Source organism: Chelonia mydas, chromosome 7 (assembly GCF_015237465.2).
Source record: "Chelonia mydas isolate rCheMyd1 chromosome 7, rCheMyd1.pri.v2, whole genome shotgun sequence".
In the NCBI taxonomy this organism is placed as follows: Eukaryota; Metazoa; Chordata; order Testudines; family Cheloniidae; genus Chelonia; species Chelonia mydas.
In genome coordinates, this window is record NC_057853.1 from 114001923 (window position 1) to 114020534 (window position 18612).

General features: G+C 42.0%; 1 protein-coding gene across 4 annotated transcripts in view; it reads right to left on the reverse strand.

Moving 5' to 3' along the window:
* Positions 1 to 18612, reverse strand: part of SHOC2 (SHOC2 leucine rich repeat scaffold protein) — a 107270-nt gene that overhangs the window by 53377 nt on the left and 35281 nt on the right. For all 4 annotated transcript variants that reach the window (XR_006292155.1, XM_027817906.3, XM_037903886.2 and 1 more), the window contains one exon: positions 387 to 1333. Coding sequence is in view for 3 of the 4 variants with exons in the window: in XM_027817906.3 (XP_027673707.1) it covers positions 387 to 1089 (703 nt within the window). In the remaining variant the exon portion in view is untranslated. The remainder of the gene's footprint in view (positions 1 to 386; positions 1334 to 18612) is intronic.

An 18612-nucleotide genomic window follows, 5' to 3' on the forward strand; every position in this document is an offset into this window, starting at 1 on the left:
ACCATCCATAATGCATTTTATTGACGTGCTTGTAACCATCTATAACACTTCATATTCATGCCTGTAACATGCTTATAACATCTATCAATTATTTATTACCCTTTATAAATGGAACCAAAATATCAAAGGTGACCCAACATCTTTTTTAATTAACAAATATACATACAATATATTGATTATACCTCAGCATAATCTAACAGCGTGGTAATGTGGCTGAGAGCCAAAGAAACTAATTTCAGATTCTTCTTGATGACGACGACGTTAAAAGGAGGGCAGTATCTATAAAAAATTTCATAAAGCAGGGATCTGTGTGTACCTACCTGCATTACAAAGTGAACTAAAAAAAAGACTTACCATAAACTTTAAATCACAGTGTAAATGCTTACCAATTTCAGCAGGTAGTTGCTTGATTTTGTTCTCTCGTATGCTAAGCATGGTGAGTTTTGACAAGCTTTTGATATCCTTTTCCACAGTAGTTATACGATTAAAGCGTAGATAAAGAGTGGCAAGAGAATTTAGCCTGTACACCACTGAAGGAATTTCTCTAAGTTTGTTATGCCGTAGATCAAGCATGCGCAGTTTCTTCAAGTTATCAAGAGAGTCAGGCAAACTGGTAAGTGAGTTCTCACTTAAAGCCAGTGTCATCAGATTCACAAGACAGCCCACCTCTGCAGGTAGAGACTGCAATTTGTTACTGTATAAATAAAGTTCCGTTAACTGTGTCAACTCTTTGATAGATGATGGAAGCATGTGTATAGACCTCTTGGACAAGTCCAAGCGCATTGAATTCTCTTCTCGGCATTTATTTAGCTCTTTGATCACCTCAGCATTGCTGGATTTTTTGCGAGCGGCTGGGGCTGGATTAGGTCGTTTTATTGTGTTGTCTACTGAAAAAGCTACCCCAGGCTGTGCACTACTGGAGTCCTTCTTTCCATCTTTGGCATCTTTCCCTTTGGTCTTAGGCTCTTTTTCTTTGCTTTCTTTTCCAAATCCTCCAGAGGCCTTAGCCTCCTTCTCCCGTTCCTTTGCCAATGGGACTTTTGGATCCTTCTCTTTACAGTCTTTTTCTTTTCCTAGATTACTACTCATGGTGATTCAACGTTTAGCAAGCACCACATGAAATCCACTTTTTTCAGTTAACAAAAAAAACAATTAATTCACTGCTGAAAGTGCAAGGATCCTTAAAACACAAATATGTTGGCTTGAGGGACCAACTTCAGTTGAGTGATACCCATTTGCTACATATTGATTCTGAAGACACTTGTTCCTAATCCTGATACTGAAAGGTTCAACTTTAAGAGATCAGATGGTCAAATGCTCCTTATTAGAATTTCTGCAACACAAGAGAAAAAAATAAACCAATGTTAATGTAAATATAACTTTCTTTTAGCTCAAATATTGAGTATTTTGATAGCAAGCATGTGGATACTTAATCAGGTCTATAACTTCCCCATATATTTCATATGAAGAACCCAATCCTAACATTCAAATCATAAGAACACTGCTTAGGAATGATTGGTATGTAACCTATCACTTAAATCAGCCTCTGTACCAGATGATTGGAGAATAGCTAATGTAATGCTGATTTTCATTTTTAAAAGGCCCCAGAGACAATTACAGGCTGGTAAGCCTGACTTCAGCACCAGGCAAACTGGTTGAAACTATAGTAAAGAACAGAATTATCAGACACACAAATAAACACAATACATTGGGGAGGAGACAACATAGCTTTCGTAAAGGGAAATCATGCTTCACCAATCTATTAGAATCAACAACCATCTCTTAATGTCAACAAGCATGTGGACAAAGGTGATCCAGTGGATATAGTGTACTTGGACTTGAGGAAAACCTTCGATAAAGTGCCTCATCAAAGGCTCTTAAGCAAAACAAAACAAGGTTAGTTTTCACAGTATAAAGAGGTAAACAGTGGGGTCTCTCAAGGATCAGTATTGCGACCAGTGCTGTTCAACATACTAATAAATGATCTGGAAAAAGTGGTAAACGAGTGACAAAATTTGCAGATGATACAAAATTACTCAAGATAGCTAATGCCAAAGCAGACTGTGAAGAGTTACAAAGAGATTTCACAAAACTGGATAACTGGTCAACAAAATGGCAGATGAAATTCAGTGTTGATAAATGCAAAGTAATCCACATTGGAAAATATAATGCCAACTATACATACAAAATGATGGTCTAAATTAGCAGTTCCCACTCAAGGAAGATCTTGAGGGATCGGGGATAGGTCTCTGAAAACATCTGCTCAATGCACAATGGCAATCAAAAAAGTTAACAGAATGTTAGGAACCATTAGGAAAGGGATAGAAAATATAATGCCACTCAAAAATCCATGACATTTCCGCACCTTGAAAACTGAGTGCACTTCTGGTTGACCCATCTCAAAAGAGAGAGATTAGAAATGGAAAAAGTACAGAGAAGGGCAACAAATATGAACAGGTTCCATAGGAGCAGAGATTAAAAAGACTAGGATTGTTCAGTTTAGAAAAGAGATGACTAAGAGGAGATATGATTGAGGTCTATAAAATCATGAATGGTGTGGAAAAAGTGAAGAAAGAAGAGATATTACCCTTTTACATAACACAACCACCAAGGGTCACCCAATGAAATTAATACGCAGCAGGTTTAAAACAAACATAAGGAAATACTTCTTCACACAATGCACAGTCAACCTGTGGAACTCATTGCCAGGGATGTTGTGCAGGCCAAAAAGTATTAGATAAGTTCATGGAGTATAGGTTCATCAATGGCTATTAGTCAAGATAGTCAAGGACACAACTCCATGCTCTGGGTGTTCCTAAACCTGTGACGGCCAGAAACTGGGCCTGGATGACAGGAGATGGATCACTCAATAACTGCCCTGTTCTGTTCATTTTCTCTAAAGCATCTGGCATCAGCCCCTGTCAGAAGACAGGCTACTGGGCTAGACAGATTGTTGGGATTTGACCCAGTATGGCTATTCTTATGTTCTTGTGTAATGCTACTTGACTGTGGAAGAACTGACTATTAAATATAAGATGAAAAAAAGTAATCTTCCATTTTTATATGTAATATTGCCTTCATTAAAGTTTATGGGTCACTTGTTCCTGTCACTAGAAGCTAATGCACAACTTTAGTCTATTCCACTGATCAGCGTGTATGGCATATCTCCCTCAGTACCTGATCCACTGAGGATAAGGGTCCATGTTACAACTTTCATCCGAAGAGCCTTGTTCTTTTGTTCAAGCTGTAGAGACTCTTGTTTTCAACTCTAGAGACCCCGGTCTAAACTCTGGTGTTAGCCAAGCTGGAGCCGTCAAGTTAATGTTTCATATCAAGAAATCTCTTCTAACCTATTCTGAACCACAATCCTCTCTATTTCTGCAATACATTAAACAAAACTACCAACAGGTTTGTAGATTTTGAGATGCAAACAAGCAGTTGAAATTAGATTTGCAGTTCAAACAATCTTACCAAAAACAAACAAACAAATACATAAATTAACCAAAAAAGTTTTGAAGGGATATAAGCCCTGATTTTTCTAGACAGGCAAACCTGCAATTAAGGTGGCAAGGAAGAAACCTCTCCTACAGGCAGTTTATTCCATAACTGCTCGTTTCAGGATATTTTGCATCTTGCTCCAAAGCATCTGGTATTGGCTAAAAGATTTGAATGACCTCTGGTCTGAATCCTGTCCGGCAATTTCTATGTTCCTAAATAAACAGAATTATTAATAGTTCCAATTTGATTCAATCCTGTGACAATTATCAATCCTGTGAACCATCTGGTCATTTCAAAACTCACCACCAACACATTTTGAAGCTGCCTCTCAAATATAGGTCTATAAAAGACAATAAAATGTCATTTTTACCTTCAATGTTAACCTGCCCTTTTGCCTACAAAAGCAACATACCTTAAGAACATAAGAATGGCCATACTGGGTCCATCTAGCCCAGTATCCTGTCTTCTGAAAGTGGCCAATGCCAGGTGCCCCAGAGGCAATGACCAAGTGATCCATCTTCTGTCGCCCATTCCCAGCTTCTGGCAAACAGAGGCTAGGGAGACCATCCCTGCCCATCCTGGCTATCTAGTTATCTAGTTATTTTTTGAACCCTGTTATAGTCTTGGACTTCACAACATCCTCTGGCAAGGAGTTCCATGGGTTAACTGTGTGTTGTGTGTGTTCTGCAGTATTTGTTAATGAGGAGTTTCTTAGCATTCTACAAAAGGGTCTTGTTTGCCTCAACCACAAAAACCATTTTCATTCTTATCAACACCACGTTGGGAACTGCGGTCCCTTGCTGCCACTTATCTTCTGTACTAGTCCATATGGCCCACAGTTACAGTCATAGCAAAATTAAATTTTATATCCTTAAGTAACTCATCAGTAAGAACTGAAGACACTGAAATCTTACAGCTAAACGCAAACTTATATTAATGTTTAAAATACTCATTCACTTACTTATTATAAATAGGCATGCATGTGCGCGCGCAGTTTTTTGTTTCCAGGAAGCCTCTGATATCAAAGTATGATCACTCACTAACCACCATTTTCAGTCACATCGAAGTAGTATCAAAGATGAAAAACAAATCCAGTCCTCTGCTCTGACTTGCTACTTCTATAGCATCATGCTTATGCATTATGCTGTCAAGTAATCTCTGTGCCTTAGTTTACAATGCTTTGGAGAACTTGGCTGAAATGTGCTAATAATAATATTTTGTAGTCTGTAAAGTGGATTAAATTTACAGCAGCCTACGTGATACCACATTAGTCTCACTTTAATGTACTCAATTGATCCTGTTTTCTTTTAATCCCTTTCTGGGTTCTAGATTTTTGCCTTTAGAAAAAAAAAGAATAATTCAGTTTGAACACTCTTATAATAGAAAGTATCTCCAATGTAGATTCCTCTGAATGTGGACCAAATGGGGTCAAGGAACATCAGACACGTTTTCAATTATAAAGACTCCTGCATGACTTTTAAAATACCCAATAACCTGCATTTTCTTCTAGCATTGCAACCCCACTATGTTACATTTTAAACAAATTTTCAGCACTGTACAATTTGTGTGCTTTTATGTGAGTAGTACAGGAAAGATATTGGCAGAATCCTCAATACACCCAAATCCAGGTGGAGCTTAGATGCCTCACTATCAGCTGACTAAAGAGTAAAGTCTCAAATGGCAGTTAACTTGTTTTCAGTACAATTAGAATAGAATACAAACATTTTGAGGCATAAGTCACAATACTGTCAAATACTATTTCAAAGTTTTGATAAATATGGAAAACTATATAAATTTATTGTTAATAAAGGTCACTCAGGATCTAGGTCCCATCGCGCAAGATGCAATAAAAGCCACACAGTTCCTGCTCCCCAAAAGAGCTTTCAATCTAATCAAATTTAAGAGATGGCAAGTGTGTTTTGCCTAATACGTTATAGGCAGCGCAAAAGAGGTGGCTCTCAAAGGTATCTGAAAGAGGGGATAGTTCAGGGAATTTAGTTGGGGATTGGTCCTGCTTTGAGCAGAGGGTTGGACTAGATGACCTCCTGAGGTCCCTTCCAATCCTGATATTCTATGATAGGACATTCTATGGGTAAGGGATGGCCTGACCTGAAGAGTGCAAATTATTATTTTTTATACATTTCAATTACCTATTAGCAATTAATCACAAGTGTACCATAAAATCAGCTTTTGTACTTGCTCAGTAGCAGATTATGGTTTTTTTACAAATATAAAACTATAATGAACACATACACATTTCCACCATTACAAAGGCTCTCCCACCCCCATTTTACCCCATTTTCACATCTGACACCCTTTTGCGGGGGGGGGGGGGGGGTGTTCAGTATTCCTTTCTAAGATCAGAACAAGATAAAGGGTTACTACCAGAGAATTCAATCTTTCATAGCTTTTTTCAAAGCTGATGCTGTCTGCAGGCAGGCAGCTCTGCAACCAAATGACATGCAGAAATTTAAGACTAACGGCCAGATTCGCAGCACAAAACATACATTCAAAACAGTAAATTAAAAGCACAGAATGGAAAAAGCTAAAAGTTAAATTTATCTTATTTTATTTTATTTTTTATTTAAGTTTGAGAATGGAGGCTGTACTGGAAACATACTGCGTCTTTTCACACCCTGTCTCTTCAAATTAAATGTTTCTCCTACTCCGAGAAAGATTTGCAACTAGCTCTTTCTAGACAAACTTAAAATTAACAGAGAGGAAGCAGTTACTGAGAAGTTCTTTGGACAGAACATGCCTCTGAAACCAGACTAGAGAACACAGAAATACTGTTAAGTCTGGAAACATGGTTCTACAGAAGATAAGAATAAGGAACTGAAGCTGACTACACAGCCACTTTTGCCTAGTATCTTACATACTGGTAGAGCGCCCAATGTAACAGGGCCTTGGATCCTGATGAGCCCTCTGGGATCTAGAACTATAATTGTAGGTGGAGCTGGTAGCAACCCCTATTGTTAAGGTTGCTTAACACTTCCCCTTATAAGACCCAGTTTTCAGTTGGTTATAACCAGGGCCCGACCAAATTCACTTTCCATTCTGGTCAATTTCACAGACGTAGGATTTTAAAAATATAGTCAATTTCCCAGTTTTAGATATTTAAGTCAGAAATTTCACAATGTTATAACCATGGGGGTCCCGGCCTCAAAAAGGGTTGCTGCCTAGGCCAGTATCCTTTGTTCCTGTGAGGCTGCTATGGGTTTGCCCATACATGCCCTGATGAGGTGTGAACTGCCCCTCTGTTCTTGGAGAGTTTTTGCCTGGGCTTGTTTTAATCCGTGAGGACACATTTTCAGCCACGTAACTATATACATGAAATTATAACCTATAACATTAGTATAACAACAATGCTCAGAGCATCATGAGGCTTCTGAAGACACCCGACATGACAAACTTTGCATTGGATACCACGCAATCATTTTAAAAGAATGAACATGGGGGATGTAGGGAGTTCCCTGGAGGCACAGTGTGTCACAATGTGATCATAATTAAAAACTGAATCATAAAGCTCCCACACCAGGGAGCCAAATTAAGGTTAACAGGCTACTTTAGTTCTGGAATTTCTTAACTTTTGAATGCTTGAGTTTGCCACCCTAACAATGTTCTTTAAAATAGTTTGTGTGTGTAGAAATACAAATAGCTGACAACCTATATTGAAGGTTGCAACAAAATTTGCATTTAGCAGGATTTTAGTCCTGCTATTTCACAACTTAAGGACTGAATTTAGCCATGAAAATTAATACAGTAACTTCAGGCTTTTTTTTTTTTTTTGGTAAATTTGGTCCCAATCTTCCAAACACTTATGCAAGTGAAGTGCTTTACATTCATGAGTAGTTCTACAGAATCTTGACTTCAATGGAGCATCATTCAAGTCAAAGAGAATACTCGTGCATAAATTCAGACATTTATCTAAGTGCTTTTAGAATGGGGGACAGAACTACTAATTTTACAGAGGCAACAAATGTATTCATGTTTCATTCACATTTTCAGATCCCTGTAGCTAAAGAATCAGAGTCACTACCAATTCTAAGATGCACACAAACATTCATATAACATTTCAAGGAGAGGATTTTTTCAACTTTTAACACTTGACCTATTTTTAGCAAAGCAAAGTTGAACAGAACTGGCCAACTCTGCCAGCTACTTCTATTTTTCAGTGCTGTTCAGACTGTGTTCCTGATATACAGAGAAAAAGTAGGTTAGGTGATATCTTTCACTGGACCACCTTCTGTTGGTGAACGAGACAAGCCTTCAGTCTTACACAGAGTTCTTCTTCAGGTCCTGATATACTGACATAGAATATTTTTAAAAACAATAATATTAGGTGATGAAGGGCCTAGGGGGAAACAGAGGGTTACTCTTGCATGGGTGGGGATACCAAGCAAAAAAAGAGTTTCAAGAGAGTTAAACAAAAATCTCTCTCATGGTATGTTCTGAATATTACTTTAAAAAAAAATAGATTGTGAGATACTGATATTGGTTATTCATAACTCAGAACATTGTTTTTCTTGTTTTATATGACCAAAATATATTTCCCAGAACTTTTTAATCTAGTTTAACAGTGGAAGTCCAGAAGGAGACACAATTAAACTCTTCTAAACTAAGTCATCTTTCTTTAGTGGTCTGAAAAAGGAATAATACCACTTAGTTCTTATACAGAATTTTTCATCTATAGATCTCAACGCACTTTACAAATGGAGGTCAGTTTCATTATCCCCATTTTATAGATTTGGAAACTACCTATCATACATGTTATTTGCTAAAAACTTTAAAGATTTATGGGTAAGAACATAAGAATGGCCATACTGGGTCAGACCAAAGGTCCATCCAGCCTAGTATCCTGTCTACCGACAGTGGCCAATACCAGGTGCTCCAGAGGGCGCGAACTTAACAGGTAATGATCTGATATGTATAAAAGCTAAATAAAAAAATGTTAATTGGATCTAAGTTACCTTTATTTCACAAAAAGAAAAGGAGTACTTGTGGCACCTTAGAGACTAACCAGTTTATTTGAGCATGAGCTTTTGTGAGCTACAGCTCACTTCATCGGATGCATAGCATATCGTGGAAACTGCCACGATATGCTATGCATAGGCAGTTTCCACGATATGCTATGCATCCGATGAAGTGAGCTGTAGCTCACGAAAGCTCATGCTCAAATAAACTGGTTAGTCTCTAAGGTGCCACAAGTACTCCTTTTCTTTTTACGAATACAGACTAACACGGCTGTTACTCTGAAACCTTTATTTCACAGTTCAGGAGTGGTGTAAACTTAGTGCCAGCTGTGATGCTTGTTTATGTGGTATAGTTCACTGAGACCGCTAAACTCATTTCACTCAAGCCAATGAACAGTGAGATGGTAACTTTCAGACTATATCAACCTGGTCTGAATTCAGTATGTAAACCTATGAGCTCCATGGCACACACAAGCAGCAGCTTATGTCAGCACACATCCAGCTCTGTGGGCTCATGTCAGGGGACAATGGGTTGGCTGAATGGACTGGCTAGGAAAACCAGTTCAACCAAATTTCTCTGCAGGGAACTCAAAGTGGGGAGTGGAAATTCCCAGCTGCAGAACAAAGGAATCAAGTGTTGCTGGTGGGACATATTAATTTGAGAAACTCACTAACTCAGAAACAGGAAGCTTTCGTTTCAGAGTAGCAGCCGTGTTAGTCTGTATCCGCAAAAAGAACAGGAGTACTTGTCGCACCTTAGAGACTAACAAATTTATTTGAGCATAAGCTTTCATGAGCTACAGCTCACTTCATCCGATGGAGTACTCCTTTTCTTTTTGAGGAAGCTTTGGGTAGGACAGAAGAAGTGACAGGCATGCTTTCATGGGAAGGGAGAAGGTATGGTTTAAGTGCAGGAGTGGCCAAGATCAGAGAGAGCTGGCTGACCTAGAAAGGCTCCTTGATTCTGAAGAGAAATCCTGAGCTATAGGAGAAGGATCCCAGACACCCCAAACCCAAGAATTCTCTAGAGTCGTGAGGAAACTGAGACAGGGAAAATCTGTATAGGTGTGTATTATTTTGTCTCAATATGTGTATATCCCACACTGCTAGGTAAAGATTAAGTCGTGTTTTAGAATCCTGTGCAAAGTGTGCCTGTTAGCATTCACGGTTATGTCTCTCTGAAGAGTTAAATTGTAAACTTGGAGTGCCTACGGCTGGAGATCTGGGGAAAGGATGTGTTTAAGCTGTGGGGAAGCCTGATGGGTCAGCTCTACTCCCAGGGGATAGGCAGATGGAAAGTGGGGTCCTAGCTCTCAGGAGGAGGTGATATACAGAGGAGCTGTACCCAGCGTATGCCGAGAGACACCAAGCCAGGGACAGTGCTTGGACTCTGTTCACACTTCTCAGACAAAGCCCAAGAGGCCCAACGGGCTGTGAGTGTCCAGCCAGATGGGGAGCTCTACTGTGTGTGTGTGCGCGCGCAGAGTGTGGGTGGCAGAAAGTATATTACAATGCCTCAAATTTCAAAACATTTCAGCCCACTACAGGATCCTTTATATATCATCAATTCCATATTAAAAGCCTAACAAGCAAAGCCAAAATGAAGGAAGGGTTATAATGAAAACAATAAATACTAGTAGAAAGGCACCAGTGTATTAACATATATTATACATTCACATCTTTCTACTAAATACTTGTTTCTATATTTTCACTTCTGTCCTTTCTGGATTATCATCTTGCATGGTTAACATACAATATTCCAGTCTTAATACACCATTTTGTATTGGTTTGCAAAAAATACCAGAACTCCTTTTCTGTGTATTTAGCATCTAACTCCTGAAAGCAGCTTGTATTAATACGTAGACTGGTAGCTTCTGCACATGTGGTTCCTCAACATGTACATTTTGAGTGTTCTCACTGTTGCCATGGTAATGTGTAGTGCCACCAGGCAGTGTAATCTTGCATAAATTATGAAACCTGAAAACTACAAATTGTCATGTGAAGTGAGTTTGGACCCCCAAACTCACTTCATCAGGGACGCAACACAGTGCCGCGTGAAACTTAAGGAGCTCAGACAAGCGTACCAGAAAACCAAAGAATCAAACAGACGCTCCGGGACAGAGCCCCAGACACGCTGCTTCTATGCTGAGCTACATGCAATTCTAGGGGGGGCAGCCACCACTACCCCACCCCTGTCCATGGACTCCGATGATGGGGTACTCTCCACCATGCCTGAGGATTTTGCAGATGGGGAAGATGAGGACGACGACGACGAGGAGCTTGGGGAGAGCACGCAGCACACCGTTCTCCCCGACAGCCAGGATCTTTTTATCATCCTGACTGAAATACCCTCCCAACCCCACGAAGCCAGAGAAGGGACCTCTGGTGAGTGTACCTTTTAAAATATAATACATGTTATAAAAGCAAGCGTTTTTTAATGATTAAGTAGCCCTGAGGACTTGGGATGCATTCAAGGCCAGTACTGCTACTGGAAAAGTCTGTTAACGTGTCTGGGGATGGAGCGGAAATCCTCCTGTGACAAAACCAACCTGATCTCCTTCTTTGAGAAAGTAACAGATTTTTTAGACAAAGGAAACACAGTGGATCTAATTTACCTAGATTTCAGTAAGGCGTTTCATACCGTGCCACATGGGGAATTATTAGTTAAATTGGAAAAGATGGGGATCAATATGAACATTGAAAGTTGGATAAGGATTTGGTTAAAGGGGAGACTACAACGGGCCCTACTGAAAGGTGAACTGTCAGGATGGAGGGAGGTTACCAATGGAGTTCCTCAAGGATCAGTTTTGGGACCAATCTTATTTAATCTTTTTATTACTGACCTCGGCACAAAAAGTGGGAGCGTGCTAATAAAGTTTGTGGATGATACAAAGCTGGGAGGTACTGCCAATTTAGAGAAGGACCGGGATATCATATAGGAGGATCTGGATGACCTTGTAAACTGGAGTAATAGTAACAGGATGAAATTTAATAGTGAGAAGTGGAAGGTTATGCATTTAGGGATTAACAACAAGAATTTTCGTTATAAGCTGGGGACGCATCAATTGGAAGTAACGAAGGAGGAGAAGGACCTTGGAGTATTGGTTGATCATAGGATGACTATGAGCCGCCAGTGTGATATGGCCGTGAAAAAAGCTAATGCCGTCTTGGGATGCATCAGGAGAGGTATTTCCAGTAGCAATAAGGAGGTTTTAGTACCGTTATACAAGGCACTGGTGAGACCTCACCTGGAATACTGTGTGCAGTTCTGGTCTCCCATGTTTAAGAAGGATGAATTCAAACTGGAACAGGTACAGAGAAGGGCTACTAGGATGATCCGAGGAATGGAAAACTTGTCTTATGAAAGGAGACTCAAGGAGCTTGGCTTGTTTAGCCTCACTCAAAGAGGGTTGAGGGGAGATATGATTGCTCTCTGTAAATATATCAGAGAGATAAATACCGGAGAGGGATAGGAATTATTTAAGCTAGGTACCAATGTGGACATGAACAAATGGATATAAACTGGTCACTGGGAAGTTTAGACTTGAAATTAGACAAAGGTTTCTAACCATCAGAGGAGTGAAGTTTTGGAATAGCCTTCCAAGGGAAGCAGTGGGGGGCAAAAGATCTATCTGGCTTTAAGATTAAACTCGATAAGTTTATGGAGGAGATGGTACGATGGCATAACATGATTTTGGCAATTAATTGATCTTTAAATATTCATGATAAATAGGCCTAATGGCCTGTGATGGGATGTTAGATGGGGTGGGATCTGAGTTACCCAGGAAAGAATTTTCTGTAGTATCTAGCTGGTGAATCTTGCCCATATGCTCAGGATTTAGCTGATCGCCATATTTGGGGGTCGGGAAGGAATTTTCCTCCAGGGCAGGTTGGAAGAGGCCCTGGAGGTTTTTCGCCTTCCTCTGTAGCATGGGGCACGGGTCACTTGCTGGAGGATTCTCTGCTCCTTGAAGTCTTTAAACCACGATTTGAGGACTTCAATAGCTCAGACATAGGTGAGAGGTTTTTCACAGGAGTGGGTGGGTGAGATTCTGTGGCCTGCGTTGTGCAGGAGGTCAGACTAGATGATCATAATGGTCCCTTCCGACCTTAGTATCTATGAATCTATGAAGCTCTCCTGGAGGTACTCTAAAAGCCTTTGCAGGAGGTTTCTGGGGAGAGCAGCCTTATTCCGTCCTCCATGGTAGGATACTTTACCACGCCATGCTAGTAGCAAGTAATCTGGTATCACTGCATGACAAAGCCTGGCAGTGTATGGTCCTGGTGTTTGCTGGCATTCAAGCAACATCCATTCTTTATCTCTCTGTGTTATCCTCAGGAGAGCGATATTATTCATGGTAACCTGGTTGAAATAGGGGAATTTAATTAAGGGGACATTCAGAGGTGCCCGTTCCTACTGGGCTGTTTGCCTGTGGCTGAAAAGAAATCCTCCCTGCAGTTAGCCAGGCAGTGTGTGGGGGGAGGGGGGCATTGGCGCTGAGCTGTTCACGTTTGGCTGGCAGGGATTTTCCCTGATACCAGCCAGGCAGTGGGGGGAGAGGAAAAGCGATCATCCCAGAGAATTGGATGGGGGGAAGGGGTTAGTTTGGTTTCTGCTGCTGCACGTTAACAGGAAAACCGCAGCACTAAATGGCCAACTCAATGGGCTTTGCTTGGTATGGGAAAGGAGGGCGCTGCTGTTACGAACGTTGCAGAAGCCGAAAGACTAAGGCTTACCATGGCCGCCTGGAAGCTGAATTCTGTTGCCCGGCACTGCATGTGTGATCTTTAACACCAGAGCCATAGGCACTCAATATAAGATGCAAAATGCGACCTTGTACCAAAATCACATGTGCTATGTAATGTGAATAGTGTTGTTCACCGTGAAAGAGTATAGCCATTGTTCTGTAAACTGTATCTTTTTTAATACTTCACTCCTTTTTTTTCCTCCAGCAGCTGCAAATGTTTCAAGCCTCTCTCCTCCGTCCCAAAGGCTCTCTCAGATAAGGCGGCGAAAAAAAACGCACACGCGATGACATGTTCTCTGAGCTCATGCAGTCGTCCAGCACTGACAGAGCTGTGTGGAGGGACACAATAGCAAAGTACAGGACAGTGGCCGATGAACGTGAGGAGAGGTGACGGCAGGAAGATCAGAGGAGGCATGAGGCAACGCTGGGGCTACTGCAGGATCAAACGGACATGCTCCAGCATCTGGTGGAGGTTCATGAACGGCAGCAGGATCACAGACTGCCGCTGCAGCCCCTGCTTAACTGCCTTCCCTCCTTCCCAAGTTCCATGGCCTCCTCACCCAGGTGCCCAAGAACGTGGGGGGGGAGGGGGGGGGAGAGGCTCCGGGCACCCAACCACTCCACCCCAGTGGACAGCCCAAGCAACAGAAGGCTGGCATTCAACGAGTTTTAAAGTGGCCTTTTCCTTCCCTCCTACCCTCCTCCCACACCCCACCCAGGCTACCTTGTGAGTTATCTCCCTATTTTTATAATCAATTAATAAAGAATACATGTTTTTTAAACGATAGTGACTTTATTTCCTTTGCAAGCAAGCTGTGATCGAAGGGGGGAGGGCGGGTGGCTTACAGGGAATTTAGAGGCAACCAAGGGGGCGGGTTTTCATCAAGGAGAAACAAACGGAAGTGTCACACAGTACCCTGGCCAGCCATGAAACTGGTTTTCAAAGCTTCTCTGATGCGCAGCGCTTCCTGCTGTGCTCTTCTAACTGCCCTGGTGTCTGGCTGCGCATATTCAGCAGCCAGGCAATTTGCATCAACCTCCCACCCAGCCATAAACGTCTCCCCCTTACTCTCACAGAGATTGTGGAGCACACAGCAAGCAGCAATAACAATGGGAATATGGGTTCGCTGAGGTCTGAGCGAGTCAGTAAACATCCAAATGCACACTCTACCACCATTCTGCACTTGCTCAGCCTATAGTTGAACAGCTCCTTACTCCTGTCCAGGGTGCCTATGTACGGCTTCATGAGCCAGGGCATTAAGGGGTAGGCTGGGTCCCAAAGGATAACTATAGGCATTTCAACACCCCCAACAGTTATTTTCTGGTCTGGGAAGTATATCCCTTCCTGCAGCCGCTTAAACAGACCAGAGTTCATGAAGACACGAGCGTCATGAACCTTTCCCGGCCATCCCACGTTGATGTTGGTGAAACATCCCTTGTGATCCACCAGTGCTTGCAGCACCATTGAAAAGTACCCCTTGCGGTTTATGTACCCCTTGCTGCCCTGGTGGTCTGGTCCGAAGACAGGGATATGCGTTCCGTCTATAGCCCCACCACAGTTAGGGAATCCCATTGCAGCAAAGCCATCTAGTATGACCTGCACATTTCCCAGAGCCACTACCTTTGATAGCAGCAGCTCAATGATTGCGTTGGCTACTTGTATCACAGCAACCCCCACAGTACATTTGCCCACTCCAAATTGATTACCGACTGACCGGTAGCTGTCTGGCGTTGCAAGCTTCCACTGGGCTATTGTCACTCACTTGTGAACTGTGAGGGCTGCTCTCATGTTGGTATTCTTGCGCTTCAAGGCAGGGGAAAGCAAATCACAAAATTCCATGAAAGTTCCCTTACACATGCGAAAGTTTCGAAGCCACTGGGAATCATCCCAGACCTGCAACACTATGCGGTCCCACCACTCTGTGCTTGTTTCCCAGGCCCAGAATCAGCATTCCACGGCATGAGCCTGCCCCATTAACACCATGATCTCCAAATTGTGGGGGAACGCGGTTTTAGAGAAAAGAGTGTTCATGTCCTCATCACCATGCTTCCGTCGCCTCCTTGCCTGGTTTTTCAGGTGCTGGTTCTGCATAAACTGCACCATAATGCGTGAGGTGTTTACAATGGTCATGACTGTTGCGGTGAGCTGAACGGGCTCCATGCTTGCTGTGCTATGGCGTCTGCTCCTGCTCGGGCAATCCAGGGGAAAGGGCGCAAAACGATTGTTTGCCGTTGCTCTGATGGAGGGAGGGGCGACCAACAACACGGCTTACGGGTTTGGCTTACAAGGAATTAAAATCAACAAAGGGGGTGGCTTTGAAAGAAACAGAATGCCCCCCTCAAGGATAGAACTCAAAACCGGGTTTAGCAGGCTGTTGATTTCATGGAGGGAGGGAGGAGAAAATGAATACAAAACAAATCTGGTCTATTTCTTGTTTTGATCCACTTCATCTATCTTTATACATCTTGCTGGCAGCAGACTGTGCAGTATGACCGCTAGTCATCATCATCTTCTGGGTGCTCGGCAGAAGACGGTGCAGTATGACTGCTGGCCATTGTCGTCTCCTGGCTACTCATTAAAAGACGGTGCAATAGGACTCCTGGTAGGACTGAATCGCCATGAGATGAAACTTAAAAGGGTAATAACCTAGCTGAGTCCCTCCCATGTTTGCCCAGGCGCCCCTGACCTCATCGAGGTCGGTTAAAAGAGCACCCTGGACTACGTCGACAACAGCTACCAGTTATACTGCACTGTCTGCTGCCAAAAGGCAATAAGCTGCCGCGTTGTTGCAATGCAGTACTGCGTCTGCCAGCACCCAGCAGACATACGGTCACAGTTAGCTGAGCGGGCTCCATGCTTGCCTTGGTATGGCACCTGCACGGGTAACCCAGGAAAAAAGGCACGAAACGATTGTCTGACGTTGCTTTCACGGAGGAAGGGCGGGAAGGGGGGCCTGAGGATACGCACCCAGAACCACCCGCGACAATGTTTTAGCCCCATCAGGCATTGGGAATTCTAACCAGAATTCAAATGGGCGGCGGAGACCGCGGGAACTGTGGGATAGCTACCCATAGTGCAATGCTCCGGAAGTCGACGGTTGCCTCGGTACTGTGGACACACTCCGCCAACTTCATGCACTTAGAGCATTTGTGTGGGGACACACACAATCGACTGTATAAAAATGCTTTCTACAAAACAGACTTCTATAAATTCAACCTAATTTCGTAGTGTAGACAAGGCCCAAGAACTAAAGAGGTATGAGTTATGTCTGTCCAGGCTACGGCCGAAGCACATTTAGGAGCACGGAGAACAAAACAGTGTACTGTCACTGCATGTACTATACCTGTTTTATAAAAACAAGACTTAAGAAATCAAAGCTTTATGTCACCTTTCACCATCGCAAAAGGTACAAACTCACATCTTTCAAGGAGACATCTATTAATTTCTCTTTCAAAGAAGGCTACATTGCTGTAGCGAGGCTTTCCTTCCCTCCCTCTGTGGGGAAAAAAAAACAAACTTCACTACCACCACTTAATCACTAGAAGTTGCCCTGTTACCAGACTCTGCAATAATTATTCTTAAAAAGGCACTTACTATTTTGCTACTATTGAATATGAATTTCTCAAGTGGGAGCTATTCACATAAAGAAAAGGAGTACTTGTGGCACCTTAGAGACTAACAAATATATTTGAGCATAGGCTTCTCACTTCATCGGATGTATTTCATTGGTCTCCTTAGAGGAAGGATGTGGATACAGAGGGAACTTTGTTTTGCATGGAAGAGAACCATGCTAAAGCAAGCAGTAGATAACCTTTCCTTTTGCTCATTCATTTCCCCTCAGGACCACAGCAATATACCAGAGGGTGAGCGAGGAAAGAAGAGAAAGAGAGGAGGTGATAATTATGTAATATATTCTCTATTATACACTTATTTGAAAACTGCCTTGCCACCTTGACAACATAGGTACATAAACAATTTCTGAGACAAGATGAGTGAGATAATATTTTTTTATTGGACCAACTTCTGTTGGTGAGAGAGAAGCTTTTGAGCTTACACAGAGCTCGAAAGCTTATCTCTCTCACCAACACAAGTTGGTCCAATAAAAAAAATATTACCACACCCACCTTGTCTCTCTAAGATACTGGGACTGATACGGCTACAACAATGCTGCAGACAAACAATTTCTGATCAGATATTGCTTGATGAACGCTGCAGCATCTTCCACCCAACTGACTCCTCTACCACCTGTTCATTTAGCATCCTCCTTTGGTTTCCACCAACACTGATTACAAATCTCTCCTCCAGAAAATTAAAAGCATATTTACTCTAAAATGTTTGGTTTCTCAATCTGAGTGTGTGATCTAACAAGCATCCTGTTTGCTCCAACCCAAAATACTTTGTAGTACAGGCCAAAACTGTGGCATCTAAAAGTTTAGAACTGCATGAAACTTTCAGTGCTTGAGTTTTCCGTCCGTAATTAGGAAGTATCTGGAAGTCACAAGATCTTTTTCTCAGAAAGTAAGGATTCTAAAAAAACCAGAGTGTTTAAAGATGCAAGCAAGAAATCCCTATTAGGTCAAGATTAAACAAGAAAAATTAAGGACATCTGCAAGATAACGTGACAAAGAACCTGTGCTACATTAACACCATAATACACCTGCACACACCGCAAAACCTGCATATCGTTAAATGCTTTAAAACCAAAATTTATTTTTTACCCTTGTTCTTTGAGTTTTGCTCTGTCCCAAATTACATTAAAGAGAAAGGAGGCAATACCTTAAACCAGGGGTTCTCAAACTTCATTGCACCATGACCCCCTTCTGACAACAAAAATTACTACACAACCCCAGGAGGTGGGACCGAAGCCTGAGCCTGCCCGAGCCCTGCCCCCCAGGTGGGGGCTAAAGCCTAAGGGCTTCGGCCTGGGACACTGGGGCTTGGGCTCCAGCAAGTCTAATGCCAGCCCTGGTGACCCCATTAAAATGAGGTCCCAACCCACAGTTTGAGAACCGCCGGTTTAAATACTGACAGTGGACTTAAAAATAAATGTATGAAACATGGGCACCTACAACAGATTTCTTTTCCAGTCAGTCCATCTAGTTGTTTTGGAGGAAGCATGACTGCCAGGTAAATGCCAGAAATTCCAAATTTATTTAGTAGACTGCTACTACACCCACCTTCCCCAGTAATAAATATTTTTTGCATCTAAACTTTTTGCATTTAAATTGCTTCCAGGAAATGAAGATGTAACTGAACAGACCATCATCCTCTGTAAAGACAACATGATAACCATTACCAGTTTCAGCTGTGTACAATATTAATTACATTTAATATGCATTAGAACCAACTGAAAAAATGAATATTAAAATAAGCTAAAAGCTTCTGTCTTCAC